We start from the raw sequence: 27,200 nt of genomic DNA, 5'->3' as shown, positions 1-27,200 counted from the left end.
AGTCTTTTTATGCCAAAATGTAAGGAAGTGTTCAAAAATATAGGAGTAAGGAATTGTACATCTTTAAGAAAAATAAGAATGATAAAATATCTATAATAAATAGATATGTACACATATGCACACACACACAGGGTGAAGGGTGATTTATTTCTTAAGCAAGGTCTAGTGTTTATTGAGAAATGTAAAGTGAAGTGCTGGAGTTGAAAAATCATCAGTTTGCAATCACCATAGTAAAGAGCAGATTAGATAAGAATCACCAGGTGGTGCTAAATATAGGCAGAAATTTTAATGAGGAGTAGCATCTGCATGGTCATAAAATGTCTCCCCACAGATTGCCTATTAGTTGTGAGGTTAAAAAAAAAGCAGTGATGATATAGTGGAGAATCAAGTAACAGTTTGGCTGATGATTAAAATTAACATCACCTTTGAGTAACAGATATCTGAAAAAGACAAAACATCACCTATACAGTATTTTGTCTAACATAAGAGCAATTGATGAGAAAAAAATTCAAGATAAAATTAAAAACATTTCTATATGTGGCAGGACTGGGGGGAGGTGAAAGACTTGTATTTTGTAAAGATGGCAGTCATAAAGTGCTCTTAAATTGTTCCAGATTAAAGAAATCTATAAGACACGACAACTAAATGCAATACTTGACCCTAGACTAGTTCATGTACTGCAGAGGAAAAGAAAACACAAGAGAGCACATTATTAGATCAACTAACCAAACTGAAATATGGATGGCAAAATAGATAAAAGTATTGTATCAATGTCAGTTTATGAGGACTTCCCTGGTGGTCCAGTGGTTAAGAATTCACCTTGCAATACAGAGGATGTGGGTTCGATCCCTGGTTGGGAAATTAAGATCCCACATGCCATGGAGCAACCAAGCCTGCAGACACTCTGGTACTCCTGCACTGCAACTCCTGAGTCTGCACGCCACAACTAGAGAGTCTGTGCTGCAACAGAAGATCCCACGCGAAGAAACAAAGACCCTGTGTGCCACAACTAAGACCTGATGCAGCCAAATAAATAAATACAAAAAACCAGAAATTATTTTTAAAAATGTCAATTTATAGAGTCATTCACTGCACTATGAGTACAGAAGAGAACACCTCTATTCTTAGGTTGTACACCAAAGTACCTAAGAGAATAACAGAAATGGTAAAAACCTGGTTAAATATAACAGTCTACCACTTTTTAGTTCCTTAAGTTATACATCATGGTTGAAAAGTAAAAAACTATAACGTTGTCTGATGGGGTTTTCAGTGCATACATATGAATGTAATTCATATAAAATCTGAAACACGAAGAGACAGAAAGAGATCTATATGGCTATAAGTATTTCCAGACAGTACTTGTAGTGGTGAAGTATTAAATCTAAGTAGACTGTTAAAAGTTACCTTATGTAGTTGAAATATCTCAGACAGACAATAAAAATAATAATATTATCAATACTTTTCTAATGCCTGAGAGATGAAATTACTCTCCAAAGAACAAAGGCTTATAAACAGCAGTTGTTGTTGTTTAGTCACAAAGTCATGTCTGACTCTTTCGCGACCCCATGGACTGAAGTCCGCCAGGCTCCTCTCTCCATGGGAATTTCCAGGCAAGAATACTGGAGTGGGTTGCCATTTCCTTCTCCAGGGGATCGTCCTGACCCAGGGATTAAACTTGAGTCTCTTGAATCTCCTGCATTGGCAGGCGGATTCTTTACCACTGAACCATCAAGGGAAACCTATAAAAAGCAGTAGTTATTTCATTAGAGCTTCCAAGGTCAAACTGATAAGACATTTTGATCTTCATCAAGCAAGGGAGCAAAAAATATGCGCTCAATCATGTGATGTTGGAGTGAGCCAAGAAATAAAAAATAAAAACTACAATGCCCAAAGTTTAAACACACACACACACACACACACGATACTCGGAGAAAGAGAGAAAAAGAAAAAGATAATTTTGTTACATAACTTTTTAAAAGAACTGTATTTAAAGTGGATTAAGTCACAATTCCCTCACTCCCATTTTATATGTCCATAGTATACTATTTTAGAAAGTGTGCGTGTGTGGGTGAGAGAGAGAGAGAGAAAGAGAGCATGCATGTGTTGGCTCTTATAGCTGTAGGAATTATTGCGTTTTATCTATTTTTCCCAAGCACAGTTAAAACTTCACTAAATGTAAAACAGATGTTATGGACTTCCTTCACTAAATGTTGGCAGTGGTGCCTTTCAATTGCAACTATGATAGTCAAAAACGTAAAGTAACTCCAAATGTCTCTTTCTCAAGCAAGGATAAAGTAAGTACAAAGAAAAATTTGGACTAAAATTTTTAAACTTAAAAAAAAAAAAATCCTAGGAATCAGTTTAGTCACTCATTCGTGTCAGAGTCTTCGTGACCCCATGAACTGCAGCACATCAGGCCTCCCTGTCTATCACCAACTCCTGGAGCTTACTCAAACTCATGTGCATTGAGTCAGTGATGCCATCCAATCATCTCATCCTCTGTCGTCCCCTTCTCCTCCTGCCTTCAATCTTTTCCAGCATCAGGGTCGTTTCAAATGAGTCAGTTTGTCACAACAGCTGGCCAAAGTACTGGAGTTTCAGCTTCAACAATCAATCCTTCCAATGAATATTCAGGACTGATTTGCTTTAGGATGGACTGGATGGATCAATCTCCTTGCTGTCCAGGGACTCTCAAGAGTCTTCTCCAACACCACAGTTCAAAAGCATCAATTCTTCAGTGCTCAGCTTTCTTTCTAGTCCAACTCTGACATCCATATAGGACTACTGGAAAAACCACAGCTTTGACTACAGGGACCTTTGTTGGCAAAGTAATGTCTCTGCTTTTTAATAAGCTGCCTAGGTTGGTCATAACTTATCTTCCAAAGAGCAAGCATCTTTTAATTTCATGGCTGCAGTCACCATCTGCAGTGATTTTGGAGCCCAAAAAATAAAGTCTGTCACTGTTTCCACTGTTTCCCCACTATTTGACATGAAGTACTGGGACCAGATGCCATGATCTTAGTTTTCTGAATGTTGAGCTTTAAGCAAACCTTTTTACTCTCTTCTTTCATTTTCATCAAGAGGCTCTTTAGTACTTCTTTGCTTTCTGCTGTAAGGGTGGTGTCATCTGCATATCTGAGGTTATTGATATTTCTCCTGGCAATGTTGATTTCAGCTTGTGCTTCATCCAGTCCAGTATTTCTCATGATGTACTCTGCATATAAGTTAAATAAGCAGGGTGACAATATACAACCCTGATGTACTTCTTTTCCTATTTGGAACCAGTCTATAGTTCCATGTCCAGTTCTAACTGTTGCTTCTTGACCCGCATCCAGATTTCTCAGGAGGCAGGTAAGGTGGTCTGGTATTCCCATCTCTTGAAGAATTTTTCACAGTTTGTTGTGATCCACAAAGTCAAAGGCTTTGGCAAGTCAATAAAGCAGAAGTAGATGTTTTTCTGGAATTCCCTTGCTTTTTTGATGATCCAGTGGATGTTGGCAATTTGATTTCTGGTTCCTCTGCCTTTCTAAATCCAGCTTGAACATCTGGAAGTTCATGGCTCATGTACAGTTGAAGCCTGGCTTGGAGAATTCTGAGCATTACTTTGCTAATGTGTGAAATGAGTGCAATTGTGTGGTAGTTTGAACATTCTTTGGCATTGCCTTTCTTTGGGATTGGAATGAAAAATGATCTTTTCCAATCCTGTGGCCACTGCTGAATTTTCCAAATTTGCAGGCATATTGAGTGTGGCACTTTCACAGCATCATCTTTCAGGATTTGAAATAACTCAACTGGAATTCCATCACCTCCACTAGCTTTGTTCATAGTGATGCTTTGTAAGGCTCACTTGACTTCGCATTTCAGGATATCTGGCTCTAGGTGAGTGATCACACCATTGTGGTTATCTGTGTCATGAAGATCTTTTTTCTATAGTTTTCCTGTGTATTCTTGCCACCTCTTCTTAATATCTTCCGCTTCTGTTAGGTCCATACCATTTCTGTCCTTTATTGTGCTCATCTCTGCATGAAATGTTCCCTTGGTATCCTAATTTTCTTGAAGAGATTTCTAGTCTTTCCCATTCTATTGTCTTCCTCTATTTCTTTGCATTGATTACTGAAGAAAGCTATCTTATCTCTCCTTGCTATCTTCTTTGGAACACTGCATTCAGATGAGTATATCTTTCCTTTTCTCCTTTGCCTTTCACTCTCTTCTTTTCATAGCTGTTTGTAAGGCCTCCTCAGACAACCATTTTGCCTTTTTGCATTTCTTTTTCTTGGGGATAGTCTTGATCACTCCCTCCTGTACAATGTCACAAACCTCTGTCCATAGTTTTTGAAGCACTCTGTCCATCAGATCGAATCCCTTGAATCTATTTGTCACTTACACTGTATAGTCGTAGGGGATTTGATTTAGGTCAAATCACTGAACGGTCTAGTGGTTTTCCCTAGTTTTTTCAATTTAAGTCTGAATTTGGCAATAAGGAATTCATGATCTGAGCCACAGTCAGCTCCATGTCTTGTTTCTGCTGACTGTATAAAGCATCTTTGGCTGCAAAGAATACAATCAATCTGATTTCAGCACTGACCATCTGGTGATGTTCATGTGTAGAGTCTTCTCTTGTGTTGTTGGAAGAGGGTGTTTGCTATGACCAGTGTGTTCTCTTGGCAAAACTCTGTTGGCCTTTGCCCTGCTTCATTCTTTACTCCAAGGCCAAATTTGCCCATTACTCCAGGTATTTCTTGGCTTCCTACTTTTGCATTCCAGTCCTCTATAATGAAAAGGACATCTTTTTGGGGTGTTAGTTTTAGAATGTCTTGCAGGTCTTTATAGAAGTGTTCAACTTCAGCTTTTTTAGCATTACTGGTCAGGGCACAAACTTGTATTACTGTGATAGTGAATGGTTTGCATTGGAAATGGACAGAGATCATTCTGTCGTTTTTGAGATTGCATCCAAGTACTGCATTTCAGACTCTTGTTGACTATGATGGCTTCTCCATTTCTTCTAAGGGATTCCTGCCCACAGTAGTATATATAATGGTCATCTGAGTTAAATTCACCCATTTCAGTCCATTTTAGTTCACTGATTCCTAAAATGTCGACACTCACTCTTGCTATCTCCTGTTCAACCACTTCCATATTGCCTTGATCCATGGACCTAACATTCCAGGTTCCTATGCAATACTGTTCTTTACAGCATTGGACTGTACTTCCATCACCAGTCACAATCACACAACTGGGTGTTGTTTTTGCTTTGACTCCATCTGTTCATTCTTTCTGGAGTTATTTCTCCACTGATCTTCAGTAGCATATTGGGCACCTACTGACCTGGGGAGTTCATCTTTCAGGGTCCTATCTTTTTGCCTTTTCATACTTTTCATGGGGTTCTCAAGGCAAAAATACTGAAGTGGTTTGCCATTCCCTTCTCCAGTGGACCACGTTTTGTCAGAACTCTCCATCATGACCTGTCTGTCTTGGGTGGCCAGTACTAGGTCTAAAATCAAATGATTATCAGAAGTTAATTCACTAAAATACTATCAGTTACTCTCATACACTGCTGGTGGGAATGCAAATTGGCATGGTCACTCTTGTTAACAATTTGGCAGTTTATTAGAAATTTAAACATATTTTTATCATGTGACCCAGCAACCTCACTTCTGATTTTTACTCTAGAAAAAGGAAAGTTTAAATTCACATAAAAACCTCTACTGAGCAGTATTATTCATAATCACCAAAACTGGAAATAACTTTAATGTCCTCCAGTAGATGAATGTATAAATAAAATATTATCCATACAACAGAATACTACTCACAAATGAAAAGACAGATGAATCTCAAAGGCATTAGGCTAAGGAAAGAAGCCGATCTCAAAAGGTTACACGACTTCACTTATTTGACATTTCATAAAATGAAAAATTGCAGTAATGAAGACCAGAGCAGGTTTTGCCATGGGTTAACAGTATAAGGGAATTTTTGCATTGATGGAAGTGTTTAATATCCTGATTGTAGTGAGCACACAGAAACCATCTAATTGGAATAATACAGAAGGAAAAAATTAAATAAAATTAATGGAGTCCCAGGGACATGTATGACAACACCAAAAGATTTTATAATTATGTTGACAGAGACCCAGAAGAAAAGGAGAAAGAATGTTGATTGAAAAAAATATTTGGAAAAATAATGGCTGAAAACTTGCCAAATTAGGTAAGAAGATACAAACTTACAAATTTAAGAAGCTCAGAAAAACCACAGCGAGGATAAACTCAAAGAAATCCACGCTTAAATATATCGTAACCAAACTATTGAAAATTAAAAAGAAAACTTCATGAATCAGTTAGAGGAAAATAGACACATGCCATATAGAGTAACAAAGATTCAAAGAGAATAGATTTCTCAACAGAAACCATGGAGGCCAGAAGGAAGTCAATTCAGATTTCAATATCTAGTGCAAAATTTTTAATAAATGAAGGTATAATAATGATATTCTTAGAAAGAAGATGAAAAGAATTTGTCTAACTCAACCTACTCAAAAGGAAATGATTCTAGAGGAAAAGGTTTGGCTAGGGCACAGGTTTGACCTCTGGTTGTGGAACTAAGATCCTGCATGCTGCATGGTGCACAGCCAAATAAAATTGACCTGACTCTTAAAAAAGAATAAGCAAATGGTCTGTGAATCAAAATTTGGTAATATGAGAAATAAATAAAAACAACCCAAATCATAAAAATCTGCATAGCTATATCAGACTGTTAAAATATATTAAAACCTAGAAAATAATAATTGTAATATTATCTGATGGGGTTAAAATGTATGTAGAAGTAAATGATGGCTATAATATGAAGAGATAGGCATGTAAAGGAACCTATTTAGTACAAAATTTCTATTTGAAGTGGTAAAATATTAATTCTAAGTAGACAGTGATCCCTGTATCAACCAGTTATATACATATATATATTATACACATAATACACATTTAGATATATTATTTTAATATATATACTTATAATATGTAAGAGATATAGAAAAAAGTCAAATTAAAGTGGAATTTTAAAAAGTATTCAAAGAATCCAGAAAAGATACAGAAGGGAAAAATACAAGAAAAAAACAAAGAGAACAAATACTGCTGGGTAGAGCCCAATCCAAACAGATCAACAATTACCTTAAATGGAAATAAATCAAAGATCTAAATGTAAAAGGTGAAAATATAAAAATTTCTAAAGATTTTGAAGATAGCCTTCATGACCTGAGGTTAGGCAACAAGTTTTCCGACATCATATCAAAACATGAGCAAAAAAATAAATAAATAAAGGCAAAATGTGATCTTGAAACCAAAATATTGTGCTCTTTGAAAGATACTGTTAAGAAAACGAAAAGACAAGCTATGGAAATGGGAGAAATATTAGGAAATTTCATATATGATAAAGGACTTGTATGCAGGTATGCAGAATATGTAAAGAACTCTCAAAACAATAGTGAGAAACAACCTAAAGAAGCAATATAAGAAAAAAAAGCATTTGCAGGAAAATGAGATTCTACTACACTTCTACTAGAATGGATAAATTTAAAAATACATGCATACGAAGTCCTGGAGACTTTGCAGAGCAATAGGAACTCTCATACATTGCTGGTGGGAACACAAAATGGTAAAAGCCTCTGGAAAATGGCTTGACAATTTCTTAGAACAAACAAACAAAACATGTGCTTATCATATGACCCAACAGTCCAACTCCCAAGTATTCATCTTAGAGCAGAAATCAGTAAACTTTCCTTAAAATGTCAGATAGTAAATACATCAAGTTTGCAGACAATGTGGTCTATATTATAACACTGTAAAATTAATTCACTCTGATATTTTACAATGAAAGCAACTACAGACAATACTTAAGAAATGGACACGACTACGTTTCAATAAAACCTCTCTTATAAAAATAGGTAGCTGGGGACTTCCCTGGTGGTCCAGTGGTTAAGATTCCACACTTCCCGTGCAGGGGGCACAGGTTTGACCTCTGGTTGTGGAACTAAGATCCTGCATGCTGCATGGTGCACAGCCAAATAAAATTGACCTGACTCTTAAAAAAGAATAAGCAAATGGTCTGTGAATCAAAATTTGCCCATCTCTGCCTAAGAGGAATGAAAACTTACACTCACACAAAACCCTTCACACAAACGTTTAGAACATCTCTATTCATAATAGCAAAAATCTACAAACAACCCAAATGTCCTTCAGTGAGTAAAAGGATAAACAAACTGTGGAATATACATGTAATGCAATACTACTCAATAATAAAAAGAAAAAGCTATTGATACACACAAAAATATGAATTAATCTCAATGGAATTAGCTTTAGTGAAATAAACTAGTCTCAAAAGTTTACATACCATGTGATTCCACTTGGAAAAGGCTAAATTCTACTGATGAAGAACATACCAAAGATAGTCAGTGCCTAGGAGGAAGAGTAATGGTCATATCTAAAAAGGTCAGCATGAGAGTTTTTTAGTATTATGGAATTGTTCCTTATTCTGATTATAGTGACAGTTTTATGAATTTATATTTGTGCTAAATTGACAAGACTTCTATGACAGAAAGTCAATTTTATTGTATGATAATTGAAACATACTAAAAAAATTATGAAAGAAGAGAAAAAAGGAGGGAAGGAAGGAGAGAGGGAGGGAGGGATGGAAGAAGGAAGGAAGCAAAAAGGAGAGGAAGAAAGGAAAGACAGAAACGGAAGAAAGAAAAGAAGAGAAAAGAGAAAAATTATGAAAGAAGTCACACAGAGAACTTTGAGGAATGACTGGTCCTGACAATGAGGTTAAAAGATCGGTGAGTGGACGGCTTTAATACTTGGTTAGACAATTTGAAACAATAATTATCTCCTTTACTGGAATATACAAGTAAGGAGATCACCAAGAATAATTACATGGAAAAGCAATAATTAAAAAAAGATTATTTTTAAAAAAGATAAGAAAATTTGAAAATCAGATACATAGAACTTTTATAAATGACAAGTACTGTCAGTGAAGTTATAGACTCAATGGATAAGCAAAGAGATTTCCTGGTGGCTCAGTGGTAAAGTATCTGTCCGTCACTGCAGGAGATGTGGGTTCAATCCCTGGGTCCGGCAAGATCCCCTGGAGAATGAAATGGCAACCCACTTCTTTCTGGGAAATCCAGCAAGAACATGGACAGAGGAGCCTGGTGGACTACAGAGTTGCAAGAGTCAGATATGACTTGTGACTAAACAACAACATGGATAAATGCATAGGAAGAGATGCTCAAACATCATTAATTATTAGAGAAATGCAAATAAAAATTAAAAGAGGTACCATCTCACAACATCATTAAATGGCCATCATTAAAAAGTCTACAAATAACAAACCTTAGAGAGGGTGTGGAGAAAAGGGAACCTTCTTACACTGTTGGTAACAATGTAAGTTGGTACAGCCACTGTGGAAAACAGCATGGAGGTTCCTCAGAAAACTAAAAATAGAATTACCATATGATCCAACAATCCCATTCCTAGGCATATACCTGGACAAAACTATAATTAAAAAAGATACATGGGGGTTTCCCTGGTGGCTCAGTGGTCAAGAATCTGCCTGCCAATGCAGGAGACATGGGTTTGATTCCTTACCTGAGAAGATCCCACATGCCGTGGAGCAGCTAAGCCTGTGTGCCACAACTATTGAGCCTGTGCACTAGAATGGGAGAGCCAAAACTGCCTCGCACCCTGGAGTCTGTGCTCCACAACAAGAGAGGCCACCATAATGAGAAGCCCGCACACCACAAGAGAGTTGACTGGCATGCTGCAACTAGAAAAGCCCACACAGCAATGAGGACACAGCCCAGCCAAAAATAAATAAATGAGAATGCATCTTAAAAAAAGATACATTCACCACTGTGTTCATAGCAGCACTACTCACAATAGCCAAAACATGGAAACAATGTAAATATCAATCAACAGATGAATGGATAAAGATGTGATATACATATACAAGGGAGTACTACTCAGCCACAAAAAATTATGAAATAATGCCATTTGCAGCAATATGGATGCAACTAGAGATTATCATAATACTAAGTGTAGTAAGTCAGAATGAGAAAGCCAAATACCACATGATATCACTTATATGTGGGAACTAAAATATGGCACAAATGAACCTATCTACAAAACAGAAACAGACTCACAGACATAACGAACAGCCTGCAGTTGCCAAGTGGGAGAGGGGAGGGAAAGGAATGGACTGGGAGTTGGTTAGTAGATGCAAAGAACAAGGACCTAATGCATAGCACAGAGAACTATATTCAATACCCCGTGATAAACCATAATGGAAAAGAATATAAAAAAGAATGTATATTTGTGTATAATGAGTCACTTTGCTGTACAGCAGAGATTGGCTTACCACTGTAAATCAACTATATTTCAATTTTAAAAAAAGACTCAATGGACAGGGGTTTAAGAGCAGATTATGGGAAAGTGGGATTGACATACACACTCCTATATATAAAATGGGCTTCCCAGGTGATACTAGTGGTAAAGAACCTATCTGCCAATGCAGGAAATGTAAGAGATGTGGGTTTGATCCTTGGGTCAGGAAGATTCCCTGGAGGAGGGCAGGGTAACCCACTCTAATATTCTTGCCTGGAGATTCCCCTGGACAGAGGAGCCTGGTATTATAAATCAACTACACTCCAATAATTGTTTTTTAAAAAAGACTAGTCAGAAAATTAAGAAATAATTACTGCACCAAAATACATATCTGAGGAACAATCAGAAATAAGCACAAAGATATGAAGGGACAGAAAATATAAAGAGTAAGATAGATACAGAAGATAAAAAGATAGAATGTCCCAAATTCCAGATTGAGAATCAGAGAAAATTAAAACTGAACCACTTCTACGAAAAACGTAAAAAGTTGCAGAGAGGGCCATAATCATGGAAAATCTGAATAATCTATAAAATCATAATCTTTCTTGAGCCCATCAAAGATCTGAATCACAAGGCAACCAAATAAATTAACATTTTTCTTCCTCAAAGGAGAAACAGGACACATAAACTATTCACCCTTGGTTAAACAGATGGGAGGGAAGGAGCCACCATACAAGCGGGTAACAAGAAATTAGCTAAAATTCCAGTGAATTCTCAAAGGACAATTGTGGGGTAGATGTCATTTTGGAACAGATGGGAACCCCAGGCACAAAAGGACTCCACCAGAAAGATCATGGCAGGAGCCCAGCAAGAGCTCCCCTCATTGGCACAGGCACAAAGAGGTGATCAGCTGCTGCTGGGGTTCAAAATGAAGCCAGAATTTTTCTCTGGTAGGAAGCCAAAACTATAAATTGCTAAAGAAGCAGCAGGAAAGCAATGCAAAAAAAAAAAAAAAAAAATCCCTTTTTTCCAAGGAAGGAATAAAAGTCAAACCCATTTGACCCTGGGGGAAGGGCAGAAAATGCTCAGGTTACATAGAGAAAGATCCATTGCTTTGTAAAGAAAGACAGAAATTAAATACCTCTGTTCCATGGGAGGGGTACAAAATCTTTTGGGTGCAGGATCCTACAGTAAAACCAAGCATAATCCTGTCACCACAGGAGTGGGGAGGGGGAAGGACAAGGAACTCTCTCCCACCCAAGACCAACCCCAGACCCAGGATGAGTTTGGCTGCACTGGGAAGAGCAGGAAAACTTGTGTTCCCAATCCCCAAGGTGCAGGTCCATAGGATCTGCCCAATACTAAGGATGAACCATGGAATATAAATCTCCCTTTGTTCCCACCATGAGCCTAGCACCAAGTAACAAGTATCGACACCTACTGCTGGAGAGTGTCAAGTGCAGGGAGAAACATTCCCCTCTGAGATACAGACGTACAGGAATTACTAAAAGTTGAGAGTGAAGCTAGAACACTGATCTATTCCAAACATAAGGAAGAACTAAATTTGAAGTTGAGTTTGAATTCACTGTTGGAAGAATTTGAAATCTTTAGTGACTAAAGTTAATAAAAGAAAAAAAAACCCCAAACCAGCTCAACTGCTGACTACCTTGAATTAAACCCCATACTAACAGCCTGATAAGTGAAATGTGCTCATTTCTGGGCATAAATACTATTTGTCTCAGTCTCTACTGAAATGTCCCTCAATAGATGGACATTTACTGAAGTCCATCAGTCAATAAAAAAATTATGAGACACAGAAATTCAAGAAAAGATGAACTACTGTAGACAATAGTTCATAGTGACAACAGTAACATAGTGATAGTAATATTATTATTATTATTAGTTAATGGTAACTAATAGTAATAGTTCTGTAGTCACCAGAATTGAACTCAAAGATGACTCAAATGTTGATAATATCAGATACAGGCTTTAAAATAACTATGATTTAAAATCACAGAGAAAGAATAAGAATGGTGGCTGCTAGTTCAGTTCAGTTCAGTCGCTAAGTCGTGTCCGACTCTTTGCGACCCCATGGACTGTAGCCTGCCAGGGTCCTCCGTCCATGGGATTCTCCAGGCAAGAATACTGGAGTGGGTTGCCATTTCCTTCTCCAGGGGAATCTTCCCAACCCAGGGATTGAACAGCTTTCTTCACAGTCCAACTCTCACATCCATACATGACCACTGGAAAAACCATAACCTTGATTAGACAGACCTTTGTTGGCAGAGTAATGTGGCTGCAGGTTAATTATACTATTATTTTTATAGATCCATGTATCCCTCCACTTCTCAAAAGTTTGAGTCAATCCACTTTACTTTTTATTTTTAAATTATTTACTTAATTATGGGGCTTCCCTGGTAGCTCAACTGGTAAAGAATCTTCCTGCAATGCAGGAGACCCCGGTTCAATTCATGGGTCAGGAAGATCCCCTGGAAAAGGGAATGGCTACCCACTCCAGTATTCTGGCCTAGTGAATTCCATGGACTGTATAGTCCATGTGGTCGCAAAGAGTCGGACACAACAGAGCGACTTTCACTTTCACTTGTCATTTATTTATGGCTGTGCTAGGTCTTCCTTGCTATGAAGGCGTTTCTCTAGTTGCAGGGATCAAGGGCTACTCTTCATTGCAATGTGAAGTCTTCTCATTGCAATGGCTTCTCTTGTGGAGTATGGGCTCTAGGGCACATGGGCTTCAGTCGGTGTGATTCCTGGGCCCCGGAGCACATGCTCAATAGTTGCGGTGCACGAGCTTAGCTGCTATACAGCATGTGGGATTTTCCCAAACCAGAACCCATGTCTCTGCTTTGGTAGGTAGATTCTTTACCACTGAGCCAGCAAGGAATACTCACATCACTTTACTTCTACCAAAGACCTATATTATTACCTCTTCTTGCTAATCAAAAGAAATCTGAAAAGAATCTTCACTTTTACGAAAAAAGGTGAAAAGTGAAAACAGGATTCAGGGTTTGTTTTGCAGCAAGCCAACATGCACCCTGAGCAGCGAGACTGGTACCATCAAGCTCCTTCCCCAGAAACCACACTCAGCATCTCAGCATCAAACTTTGAACTGTGTCTGTGACTATCTGTGCTATATCTTGATTTATTCTGCACATCTATTAGCAGAAACTGTCCAGAGGTAACAGCTTCTTTGCTTTACACTATTTTGACTTACAAAAGGTTTCATAGGAATGCTCTATTTTTGGAAAGCAGGAGGAACCTATATTTGAAAATGTCCATAATAAACATTAAAGAAAAAAATAACTATGATTAATAGATTAAAAGATCTAGTAAGAAAGCTAGATAATATTCATGAAAAAATGGGGAATTTAAGCAGAGAGAAAAAATTAAGAATCAAATGAAAACACTAGAAATAAAAACAACATTACTTTAGAGATGATGAATCCCTTCAGTGAGCTCATTGCAGACTGGTCTTCAGAACTTGAAGATGACATAATATATCAAATGTTTTAACATATAAGTAATCAGAGTTGGAGAAGAATAAAGAGAACAGGACACAAAAAGTACCTGAAAAGATATGGCTAGAAATGTTCACATAAACACTCTCTAGAAATAGCAGAAACTGTCAAAAAAAAAAAAAAAAAAAAATAGATAGGAAAGCAGCCCCCAAAATGCATGCATACACAAAAACAATATAGCAGACTTCTTTTCACAACCTATGTACTCCAGTAGACACTGGAGGAATTTCTTTAAAGACGTGTAAGAAAAATTGTTAATCCAATTGTCAAAGGTCAACAATAAATTCCTGGTTTGCCCTCCCATCTTTCAGTTTTCTAAATCCTTTGCAGGATCCTTCAAATCTATTCAACATACATTTTAGAATTCGTCAAGGTTCAGTTTCAGTCCTTTCTCTATTTTCTATATTCTCTCCACAGGCAATCTCATTCTTGCTCAAAGTTTTAACTTTACCCACTGGTGGAAAACCCCAGTGTTTATATCTACTACTTATCTCTTCTTAGCTGCCTACTTCTTATTTTCACTTTAGTGTTTCAAAGGCACTTATGTTCAACATGTCCAAACTGAAGCCACAATCTCATTTGACATGCTCTTCTTGCAACTTTTCCTATCTCAACAAATGCAATCACCATCATCAAGGAATTATCATTTGTCAGTGATTCCTGACCCCTCTTTTTCAACCAATATCATGCCTATTCAATGGTGCTTCCTAAATATACCCCATCTACCCAGTCCTCTATCTCAACCACCATTTGTCTAGTCCAAACTACAAATTTCTGTTTCCCTGAACTGTTTTAATGGGCTAGTCACCGATCCTCCTGTATCCAATTTTGCACCCCTTAAATCCCTTCTCCCTGCAACATCAAGAACAATCCTTTCCGAGATGTCAAAATTTTGCCTTGCTTAGGCTCTGTTTAAAATCTTTCCATACCTTCACATTTGTCATAGGACTATGGTCAAGCTCCAAAATCCATAATGTGGACCTTACATACATTGCTAACTGCATCTTATCCAACACTCCCCCAGTCACTCTGCCCTCCTGTCAGTTGCTAACAGATGTCATGTTCCCCCTTAACTTCCCTGGTGGCTCAGAGGGTAAAGCATCTGCCTACAGTGCGGGAGACCTGGGTTTGATCACTTGGTCAGGAAGATCCTCTGGAGAAGGAAATGGCAACCCACTCCAGTACTCTTGCCTGGAAAATCCCATGGACAGAGGAGCCTAGTTGGCTATAGTCCATGGGGTCGCAAAGAGTCGGACACGACTGAGCGACTTCACTTCACTTCACTTCCCCCTTAGCACAGTGCCTACGTATCAGGACCAAAACTGGTGTTACGCTTTTAGAGGTATTTTGATATTTACTTATCAAGAAAAAGAACAGGTAAACTTAAAATTGTAAGCTGAAAGAAATATCTTTATAAAAAGAAGTAGATATCTTACCTAGACACAAATTCACTCAATTCTGAATATTCAGTGGGCTCCATTATTATGCTGAGGTCAGTAATAACAGAAGATAAACTCTCCTTATCCTAAAATAAGAACAAAAAATTAAAGCTTTTTTTTTTTTTGTATCAAAGCACAGTCAACTTTTAAATAAGGAGAAAAAACTACTTTCAAAATACGCCAAATGAAATGTCACTAAGTTATAGGAAAAGTAACCCATAAAAAGTACTGCAAATATGGGTTACTTAAAAAATTTTTTTTATTGGAGTACAGTTGGTTTATAATGTTGTGCTAATTTCACATGCACAGCAAAGTCAATCAGTTATACATACACAGACATTCACAGTCTTTTTTTGTTAAGATTCTTTCCCCATATAGATCATTACAGAGTACTGAGTAGAATTCCCTGTGCTACAGCCCTGATTAGTTATCCATTTTATATGTAAAATGTCTATATATGTCAAAAAGCTGGCTTAAAATTCAACATCCAAAAAACTAAGATCATGGCATCTGATCCTGTCACTTCATGGCAAATAGACAGGGAAAAAATAGAAATAGTGAAAGACTTTATTTTCTTGGGCCCCAAAATCACTCTGGACAGTGACTGCAGCCATGAAATTAAAGGATACCTGTTCCTTGGAAGAAAAGTTATGACAAATCTAGACAGCATAAACAGTGTATTAAAAAGCAGAGATATCCTTTGCTAACAAAGGTCCATATAGCCAAAGCTATGTTTTTTTCAGTAGTCATGTATGGATGTGAGAGCTGGACCATAAGGGAGGCTGAATGCTGAAGAACTGATGCTTTCAAATGGTTGTGCTGGAGAAGACTAAGAGTCCCTTGGACAGCAAAGAGATTAAACCAGTCAATCTTTAAGGAAATCAATCCTGAATATTTTTTGGAAGGACTGATGCTAAAGTAGGAGTTCCAATTCTTTGGCCACCTGATGCAAAGAGCAGACTCATTGGAAAAGACCCTGATGCTGCGAAAGATTGAGGGCAGAAGAAGGCGACAGAGAATGAGATGGTTGGATGGTATCACTGACTCAATGGACATGTGTTTGAGCAAACTAGGAGATAGCGAAGGACAGAGAAGCCTAGTGTGCAGTCCATGGGGCCACAAAGAGTCGGACACAACTTAGTGACTAAACAACAACATGTCAATCTCAATCTTCTAATTTATCCCTTTCCCCCTTCCTCTTATTAACCATAAGTTTGTTTTTTACATCTGTGACTCTTTATGTTTTGTAAATAATTTCATTTGTACCATTTTTTTTTAAGATTCCACGTATAAGTGATATACATTTGTCTTTCTCTATCTGATTTCACTCAGTATGACAATCTCTAGGTCCATCTATGTAGCTGCAAATGACATTATTCCTCCTTTTTATGGCTGAGTAATGTTCCATTGTACCGCATCTTCTTGATTCATTCTTCTGTCGATGGACGCTGAAGTTGCTTCCATGTCCTGGTTATTGTAATCAGTGCTGCAATGAACACTGGGGTACATTATCCTTTCAAGGATACCACTCTAATGGCAGAAAGCGAAGAGGAACTAAACAGACTCTTGCTGAGGGTTAATGCTGGTGCTGCCGCTGCTAAGTCGTTTCGGTTGTGTCCGACTCTGTGCGATCCCATAGATGGCAGCCCACCAGGCTCCCCCGTCCCTGGGATTCTCCAGGCAAGAATACTGGAGTGGGTTGCCATTGCCTTCTCTGAGGGTTAATAAGGAGAGTGCAAAAGCTGGCTTAAAATCCAGCATGCAAAAAAGTAAGATCATGGCATTCCATCCTCTCACTTCATGGTAAACAGATGGGGAAAAAGTGGAAACAGTGAAACAACAAAGAGTTGGACACAATTTAGTGACTGAACAATAAAAAATCCTTTCAAACCATGTTTTTATTCAGATTTATTCCCACGAATGGGATTGACAGCTCTATTTTTAGTCTTTTAAGGACCCTCCATACTATTCTCCATAACGGCTGTACTGATTTACGTTCCCACAAACAGTGTGAGAGGGTTCCCTTTCTCCACCCACTCTAGCATTTGCTTTTTGTAGATTTTTTGGTGATGGGTATTCTGACCATCACCAGAATCATCAGTAAGGTGATACCTCATTGCAGTTTTGATTGTATTTTTCTAATAATTAGTGATGTTGAACATCTTTTCATATGCCTCTTGCTATCTCTATGTCTTCTTTGGAGAAATGTCTATTTGGATCTTCTGCCCACTTCTTGATTGTTCATTGTTTTGGTATTGAGTTGTATGAGCTGTATGTTTATTTCAGAGAGTGATCCCTTGCCAGTTGCTTCATTGGCAGATATTTTTTTCCCATTCTGTGGGTTGTCTTTTTGTTTATGATTTTCTTTACTGTGCAAAAGGGTTACTTCTTTTTAAAAAATATTATTTATTTATTTGGCTGCACTGGGTCTTCATTGCTGCATGGGCTTTCTCTCTAGTTGCAGTAAGTGGGGGCACGGGTTTCTCGCTGAGTTGGCTTCTCTTGCTGCAGAGCACAGGCTCCAGAGCATTCATGCTATAGTAACTGTGGCACATGGGCTCAGCAGTTGCGGCTCCTGGGCTCTAGAGCACAGACTCAGTAGTTGTGGTATAAACCTTAGCTGTCCCACAGCATGTGGGATCTTCCCAGACCAGGGATCAACCCTGTGCCCCCTGCATTAGCAGACAGATTCTTTACCACTGAGCCACTAGGGAAGATCTGGGTTATTTCTTAAAAGAATGCCTCAGATCCTCACTCCAAGTCTAAACAAAATGAAAATGAACGCTGAGTGAATTACTTACTTCAATGTAAACACTGAAGCCATAAAATATGAGGAAGAAGTATAGACATTTAACTGATTACTGAGTGAGAAAGAACTTTCTAAGTAAACAACAACAACAAAATAGCAAATATGATTACATAAAAATACAAACTATTGCTATAAAATGACATAACTAAAAGAAAAGTAATAAACAAGGAAAATTTGTTCTATAAACATGACAAGGAGATATGAAAACTTAAGAGAAAAAGGCAAAGAACATGAACTAAAAACTTAGAGGTAAATGACAAGTTACATGGAAAAAAAATGTTCACTCTGACAGGATAAATGTAAATATAAAACAATGAGATGACATGTTAATCTATAACATCATTTTGATAATGCATAACTTAAAAAGTTTATACTCTCTGCCTCAGCAATTTGAATTCTAATATATCATTGACTCTTTGCAACCCCATGGACTGTAGCCCACCGGGTTTCTCTGTCCATGGGATTTTCCAGGCAAGAATACCGAAGTGGGTTGCTATTTCCTCCTCCAGGGGATAGTCCCAATCCAGAGATCGAACCCCAGTCTCCTGCATTGCAGGCAGATCTTTACCATCTGCACCAATTTGTATTTTAAAGAAATATGAAATGAAGACAAAGCCTAACAGCTCCTTACTACAAAAATCCAAAACAACACTATATACAATAATGAGGATTGTTAAATAAACTGTTAAATATTTTGAGGTGCAAAATCAAGGTTTTCTTCTTTAGTAAATTTTCTCATGCTATATATTTACCTATCATTTCTGTTTCTTTTGGTTGTTTTTTGGAAAAAAATCACACAAATCTTCATTTTGTCTCCCAGATTTTTCTTCTTTTCAGTTGCACTTGTGGTTTTTCTCAAGCCTATCCTCCATATTCTATTCCTGCTGCTGCTGCTGCTGCTAAGTCGCTTCAGTCGTGTCCAACTCTGTGCAACCCCATAGACAGTAGCCCACCAGGCTCCCCCCTCCCTGGGATCCTCCAGGCAAGAATAGTGGAGTGGGTTGCCATTTCCTTCTCCAATGCATGAAAGTGAAAAGTGAAAGTGAAGTCACTCAGTCGTGTCTGACTCCTAGCGACCCCATGGACTGCAGCCCACCAGGCTCCTCTGTCCATGGGATTCGCCAGGCAAGAGTACTGGAGTGGGTTGCCATTGCCTTCTCCTATATTCTACTCCTATGCTATGCTATGCTATGCTATGCTAAGTCGCTTCAGTCGTGTCCAACTTTGTGCGACACCACAGACGGCAGTCCACTAGGCTCCGCCGTCCCTGGGATTCTCCAGGCAAGAACACTGGAGTGGGTTGCCATTTCCTTCTCCAATGCATGAAAGGAAAAGTGAAAGTGAAGTCGCTCAGTCGTGTCCGACTCTTCGTGACCCCATGGACTGCAGCCCACCAGGCTCCTCCGTCCATGGGATTTTCCAGGCAAGAGTACTGGAGTGGGTTGCCATTGCCTTCTCCTCCTAATTTAGCTTTCAGCACTATAATCATTTTATTCTTCCTTCCTTTCTTTCTCTCAGCTGTCTTTCCCTTTTATTCAGTTTTCTTTGAATGTTTTCATTTGAGAATGTAAACAGTTACAATATAGTATGTTCTTGCATTTCCTGGATTCATTCTTTCAAAGAGACTTTAACTCCATTTTCTAATTCCTTTCATGGCAAGAATCCTAAATGCACAAACTCTGTACCATCTTTGTGCTGTGTATTCTGTGGATCTTTTTTGTTTACAGGAGTAGATCCAGCAATTTCTGCTATTTCCTAAGGATATAGGATGAGCAGATAAATGACTGACTCTTCCCCATTTGTCTGGGTGTATCTGACTTTTCAGTATTTTTCAGCTGCTGGAGAAATGGGTATTAATGGCTTGTAATCTTTGTTTAGTTTTTCAGCTGCTCAAGAATATAGTGGGAATTATTAGGAGCAGCTGTAGTTAAAGTAGACTGTGGGCATCTACTACCATATCTAATCAGAAACAAATTTCCAGAATACTCTTACAACTCAATAATAAAAAGACAAATAACCCAATTAAAAGCTGGGAAATGGATCTCAACATACATTTCATCAAAGATGATAATACAAATGGCCAATAAACTTATGAAAAAATGCTCAACATACTAGTCATATCTGGTACTTCCATCTGACCCAGTAATTTTCTGGTGCTGGTGGTTTAGTCGCAAAGTTGTGTCCAACTCTTGTGATTCTAAGGACTGTAGCCCACCAGTCTCCTCTGTCCATGGGGTTTCAAGGCTAGAAAACTCAAGTGAGTTGCTATTTCCTTCTCCAGGGAATTTTCTCAACCCAAGGATTGAACCCAAGTCTTCTGCATTGCAGGCGGTCTCCTGCTCAGCAGGTGTCTTCTTTACCATTGAGCAACCAAGGAAGCCCCATAGTAATTCTCTATGTAGATATACACAAGAGAAATGAAAAATATGTCCACCGAAAAACCTATACATGAGTAGTTTCAGAAGTGTTATCCATAGCAGCCAAAAGGAAAAAACAAGCTGCCAAATGTTTCTTAGCTGATGAATGAAGAAACAAAATGTGATATATCCTCACAGCACAGCTAGAAAAAAAAGAATGAAGTAACAGTACATGTGATAACATGAATGAATGAATCCTGAAAATAGTGGTGCTAAGTAAAAGAAATTGGTCAAAAAAAGACCAAAAATTATGTAACTCCATTTTTTATGAAATGCCCAGAATAGGCACATCTATAGAGACAGAAGATATATGGATAAGTCAGGTTTGGGCAGAAGAAGGGCAAATGAGGGGTGATAAAGAGCATGAAGTTTCTCTCTGAGGTAATAAAGTTCTAAACTGGATGCAGTGATGGTTGCACAAATCTGAATAGATTAAAAACTGCTGAATGTATACCTTAAATGGATAAATTATATGTTATGTGAACTACATCTCATATAAAGCTATGATAACCCACACAGACAAAAGAAAAAGAAAGGAAAGAAAAAATCTCAGAGGAATATCTTGTCTTTGTTGAGTGTGTGTGTGTGTGTGTTGGATTTTGGCCTTTTACCCATTAGAATAGGCAAATTATCTTGTCATTATAAAGCCTATGATTTACATGTTTTGGATATTAATACCTTACTAGATATGATTTGCAACTATTTTCTCCCATTCAGCCTTGTCATTTTGTTGATGGTTTCCTTTGTTGTGCAGAAACTTTTTAGTTTCATATAGTTCCACTTGTTTATTTTTGCGTTTGGTGTCAAATCTAAAAAGTCATTGTCAGAGTGATGTCAAGAGGCTTAGCACCTATGCTTTCTTCTAGCATTTTTATGGTCTCAGGTCTTACATTCAAATCTATAATCTATTTTGAGTTAATATTGTTAATTGTTAATTAGAGTTAGGTTTTGTGTATGATGTAAGAGTGGTCCAGTTTCATTCTTTGGCATGTGGCTATCCAGTTTTCCCAACACCATTTACTGAAGAAACTATCCTTTCCCCATTCTATAGTCTTGGCTCTTTTGACATAAAAGTGTAAGTCACTCAGCTGTGTCTGACTCGTTGAGACCCCATGGACTCTATAGTCCATGGAATTCTCCAGGCCAGAATACTGGAGTGGGTAGCCTTTCCCTTCTCCAGGGGATCTTCCCAACTCAGGAATCGAAACCAGGTCTCCCTCATTGCAGGCGATTCCTTACCAGCTGAGCCACCAAGGAAGCTCAAGAATACTGGAGTTGGTAGCCTATCCCTTCTTCAGTGGATCTTTTCAACCCAGGAATTGAACCGGGGTCTCCTGCATTGCAGGCGGCTTCTTTACCAACTGAGTTATCAGGTAAGCAGACATAAATTAACTCAAATGTATGAGTTTATTTCTTGGATTCTTTATTCTGTTCTATTGACATATGCATCCGCTTTATGCCAAGACAATATTGATTAGATCTCTATAGCTTTGTAATACAATTTGAAATCAAGATGTGTAATGGTTCCAGGTTTGTTCTTTCCCAAGACTGCTTTGGCTATTTGAGATATTTTGTGCTTCCAAACAAATTGTAGGAGTTTCTTCTAGTTCTGTGAAGAACACATCGGAACTCTGGTAGGCATTGTACTGAATCTGTATATAGCTTTCGGCTGTGTGGACATTTTAACAATGTTAATTCTTCCTATCTACAAGCATGGAATATCTTTCTATTTATTTCTGTTCTAAATTTCTTTCATCAATGTCTTATAGCTTTCTGTGCATAGGCTTTTCATCTCCTTGGTTAAACTTATTGTAGGTATTTTATTCTTTGTGATGCTATTGTAAATGAAATTGTTTCCTTAATTTCTCTGGTAGCTCATTATTAGCATATAAAATGCAACAGATTAATTGATTTTGTATCCCACAACTTAACTGAATTTGTTCATTTATTCTAACAGTTTTTTGGTGGGGAGGAAGCCTTTAGGGTTTTCTATAAATAATAACATATATCACCTATGAATAGTGACATTGTTACTTCCTTTTTTCTGATTTGGATGCCTTTCATTATTATTTAAATTTTATTTATTTATTTATTTGGCTGCATTGGGTCTTCTTTTGCTGCGTGTGGACTTTCTCTAGTTGCAGCAGGTGGGGGCTATTCTCTAGTTGTGTTGTGTGGTCTTCTCATTGAAGTGACTCCTGCTGCAGAGCACCAGCTCTAGGGCACGTGGGCTCAGCAGTTTTAGCTCATGGATTTAGGTTGTTCTGTGGCACATGGAATCTTCCTGAACCAAGGATAGAACCCATGCCCACTACAGGCAGATTCTTAGCCACTCTGCCACTAGCAAAGTCCTTTTTTAAAAAAATATAACTGATCTGGCTATGACTTCCAATACTGTGTTGGATAAACATGGCAAGAGTAGGCATCCTTTGTCTTATCTGAGATCTTACTGCTAAGTTACTTCAGTCATGTCTGATCTTTGTGGCCCCACAGACTGTAGCCCCACCAGGCTTCTCTGTCCATGGGATTCTCTAGGCAAGAATACTAGAGTGGGTTGCCATTTCTTACTCCAGTGAGATCTTACAGGAAGAGTTATTTTCACTGTTGAGCTTACCATATATATCCTTTATTATTTTGAGGTATATTCCCTCTATACTCACTTTGTTGAAATTATTAAATGGTTAAATTTGCTAAATGGTTGTTGACTTTAATTAAATGCTTTTTTTGCATATATTGAGATAATCACATTAATTTTTTATCCTTATTTTTCTGTTAATGTGGTGTACACATCAATTGATTTGCAAATTTTTAACAATTTCTGCATCCCTGAAATAAATTTCACTTGATCATTATGTATGATCCTTTTAGTGCATTGTTGAATTTAGTTTGTTAATATTTTATTAACGATTTTTGCATCTATGTTCACCAGGGACATTGGGTTATAATTTTATTCCTTGTGCCCTTGTCTGTTTGGGGTATCAGGGTAATGCTGGCCTTATACAGTGAATTCAAAGTGCTCTTCCTCTGCTTTTTGGAATAGTTTTAGAAGCACTGGTATTAATTCTTTAAATGTTTGGTACAGTCATCAGTGAAACCATCTGGTCCTGGATTTCAGTTAGTTGGGAGGTTTTAAATTACTGATTCAATCTATTAGTAATTAGTCTGTTCAGATTTTCTATTTCTTCCTGATTCAGACTTGGAAGGTTGTTTTTAGCTGTTTATCCATTTGCTGGTGCATAACTGTTCATAATAGTCTCTTATGATCCTATGTATTCCTGTGGTAGCAGCTGTAATGACTCCTCTTTCATTTCTGATTTTTAAGTCTTTTTTCTTTTTCTTGGTGAGTCTAACTCAACATTTATTCAGTTTTGACTATCCTTTCAAATTACCGGCTCTTAGTTTCATTGATCTTTTCTAATGTCTTTTTAGTTTCTATTTCATTTGTTTCTGCTCTGATCTATGTTCAGAGTTTTCCTTGTTTTGGCCACACTACATGGCTTGTGGGGTATTAGTTCCCAGGGATCAAACCCAGGCCCTCAGCAGTGAGAGTGCAGAGTCTTAACCACTAGACTGCCAGGCAATTCTGCTGATCTATGTTATTTATTCCCTTCCTTCTGGTATCTTTGGGTTTCATATCTTTAATTTGATACTGGAATATAGCCAATTAACAATGTTGTGATATTTTCAGGTGGAGAGCAAAGGGACTCAGCCATACTCCCATAAATAATTATTGTAGTTAGTTGTTTTTACTACTTTTCTCTTTTAACCTTCATACTAGCTTTATAAGTGATTACTTCACTACCTATCCTGACCTGCGGCAGTCCATGGGGTCGCAAAGAATCGAACACAACTTAGCAACTGAACAACAAAACTTATATATTTACATTTACCAGTGAGATTTATACTTTCGTGTTTTCCTGTTACCAATTTACTGACCTTTCTTTTCAGCTTAAAGAAATCCCTTTAACATTTCTCTTAAGGCTGGTTTAGTGGTAATAAACTCCTTCAGCTTTTGCTTATCTGCAAAACTCTTTTATCTCTCCTTCAATTCTGAATCATAACTTTGCCAAGTTTAATCTTGGTTGGAAATTATTTTCTTTCAGCACATTGAATACATCCTGCCACTCTCCTCTGACCTGCAAAGTTTCTGCTAAAAAACCTGCTGAAAGTCTTTAAGGGGTTCCCTTATATATAACAATTGTTTTTCTCTTGTTTGTTGCTTTTAAGAGTCTCTTCTTGGTTTCAAATTTTGGTATTTTGATTTTAATGTGTCTCTGTGTGGGGGTTTGGGGGGTTTCTCTAACATGGAACTCTCTGGGGTTCCTAGATCTGAAGAACTGTTTTTACAGTTTAGGAAAGTGAAATTGCCACCATTATTTGTTCAAGTGTGTTTTTGTACCCTTTCTCTTCTCCTTCTGGGATTCCTATATGTGAATGTTAGTATGCTTCATTTTATCCCATAAATCCCTTAAGCTACCTTCATTTTCATTCTTTTTCCCTCTAGTTGCTTTGAAATGGTGAGTTTCTGTGCCCTGTCTTTGAGTTCACTGATCTTTTATTCTCTCTCATGTTGTCAGCTGTTGAAATTCTCTAACATATTTTTCAATTCAGTTATTGTATTCTTCAGCTCCGGGACTTCTGTTTGGAACTTATATTTTCCATATCTTTGTTGAAGTTCTTAATGTATTCATGCATTCTTTTCCTGAGTTTGGTTAGCATCTTTGTGACTATTACTTTGAACTCTTCATCAGGTAAATTACTTATCTCTGCATCATTAAGGTTTTTTTTTTTCCTGAGGTTGTATCTTGTTCTTTTTTGTTTCAAACATATTACTCTCTTCATTTTACCTGATTGTCTTTGTTTGTTTCTATGCATTAGATGAAATAGCCACCTCTTCAGTTTTGAAGGGCTGGCTCTGTGTAGGAGGTGAACCTTATTGTTCAACCCTGCCATTGTTCTTGGTTGTCTCACATAACTTTGTGATTACCCAAGCTGTCAATTTTATTTTTTATAGCTCCCAGTAGTTGAACTTGTACCAAGACAAATATTCTTTTTAGTTTAAAAAGTCCCCTATTTTTGGATTATTTTTTCCAGTTCGTTGGGTTTCAGGGAGAGCAATTACAAAAATACATTCAATTTGTCTCTTATTCCACAAACTGCCACCCATTTGATTTATTGTACTACATGGACTATGAATGCTGATACATGTTAATTCTAATATTCTTCCAACTCCTCACAAACAGTACAACAACACTAACAACATCAGACAGTAAATCTGGAGAAAAGAGTTGTATGCTCCAATTGCACATGACAAGAAGGACTGTGCCAACATGGGTAATCATTCAAACATTCTGGGTGTGTTTCCCTACAGAGTAAGAGGGTTGAGCCAGATAATCTATCAGTTTACTTTTGGTCCCAACATCCGATTTATACGATTTTAGGTCACCTATGGTTACTAACACTGTACTACCATGATTTCATAATAACAATATTCTATAAGTAAGACAGATTTATTAGTTAGATTACTTTTAAACTTTCTGATAGCTAAACATCTCCCTCTAGTGGAAATTTTGTTTTTTAAAAATGTTTTAGAACATAAAGTATAGCTATTTCTTTACCACTGCTTTTTTTCTATCAGTCTCAACTATAAAAATCTGCCCAACATGTAAAATGGTAAAAGTATTTTAGAAGGCAGTTTGGTACTATCAATCAAAATTTACATGTACATCTCCTTTAACCTGGCAATTCCACTAGAGATATAGTTCTAAGGTATAGAGAGAAACAGTGTTCTTAACATAGCTTGGGACAGCATGCTCTTTCTATAGCAAATTAGGTAAAACCAAGCAGTTCAAAAGCACCTACATACTTTGAAATGTATATAATAACAACTTATGTCCCTTTAGAGATTCAGTGATTACTGAGTTTTAGGTATTTCGAATTGTATAAATTGTTCTTCTCCTTAGATTTTTTCCCCTGCATCCCCTAAAGTATATGGGACAGAAACTGCTGGTAGTCCCCAATATGTGGACTTCTTTCTTGCTCCAATTTTTCCATTGGCCACATGGCCATGCATAATGAAGACTAAATTTCCAGCCTCCTCTGCACTTATTTATTGGCCATTAGAATGCAGGTGAAAATGATGGGTATTACAATTTCTAAAAAATGCTGTTCAATGGAAAAGGTGAGCCCCTGTTTGCCCAGCCCTTTCCCAATGTCTGAAATGCTGAAGTGATAACTGCACCACAATGTGGCAGCCACGTGGGTGATGGCAGAGCCTGATAATCATAAAACCACGATACTAGCCCTTGAAAACAGATCTTGCAATTTTGTTTAAACAACAGAGAAATAAACTTCTAGTATTCTGAATCTTCCTTTTTTTTAAGTTTTTTCTTATATGGAGCACAACAAATTTTAATTAGTTAAGCATATGAGCTTACAGTGTAACTGCAGGCATTACAAAACAGTTACAAAATTTTCAATCATGCTTTGGTAGTATGAGGATCAGAATATTAGCTTAAAGTACTGTTGATAGGGAGGTGAGGTCTGGGCTGGTATCACTACTGTCTGGTAGGAGGTAGGGAGTGTAGTCACTATAGTATGGGTAGCAGGCCCTGTATGGCAGGCCCCACATGGCT

General features: G+C 37.6%; 1 protein-coding gene across 3 annotated transcripts in view; it reads right to left on the bottom strand.

Moving 5' to 3' along the window:
* The window catches only part of LOC102398396 (centromere protein P), a 236,723-nt gene that overhangs the window by 185,031 nt on the left and 24,492 nt on the right, over nucleotides 1-27,200 (bottom strand). For 2 of the 3 annotated variants that reach the window (XM_045165131.1, XM_006063106.4), the window contains exon 4: nucleotides 15,337-15,425. The exons of the other annotated variant lie outside the window; for it this stretch is intronic. In XM_045165131.1, coding sequence (XP_045021066.1) covers nucleotides 15,337-15,425 — 89 coding nt within the window. The remainder of the gene's footprint in view (nucleotides 1-15,336; nucleotides 15,426-27,200) is intronic. 3 annotated transcript variants of the gene reach the window in all.

Source organism: Bubalus bubalis, chromosome 3, assembly GCF_019923935.1.
Source record: "Bubalus bubalis isolate 160015118507 breed Murrah chromosome 3, NDDB_SH_1, whole genome shotgun sequence".
NCBI lineage: Eukaryota > Metazoa > Chordata > Mammalia > Artiodactyla > Bovidae > Bubalus > Bubalus bubalis.
This window is presented reverse-complemented; position numbering and strand designations above follow the sequence as displayed.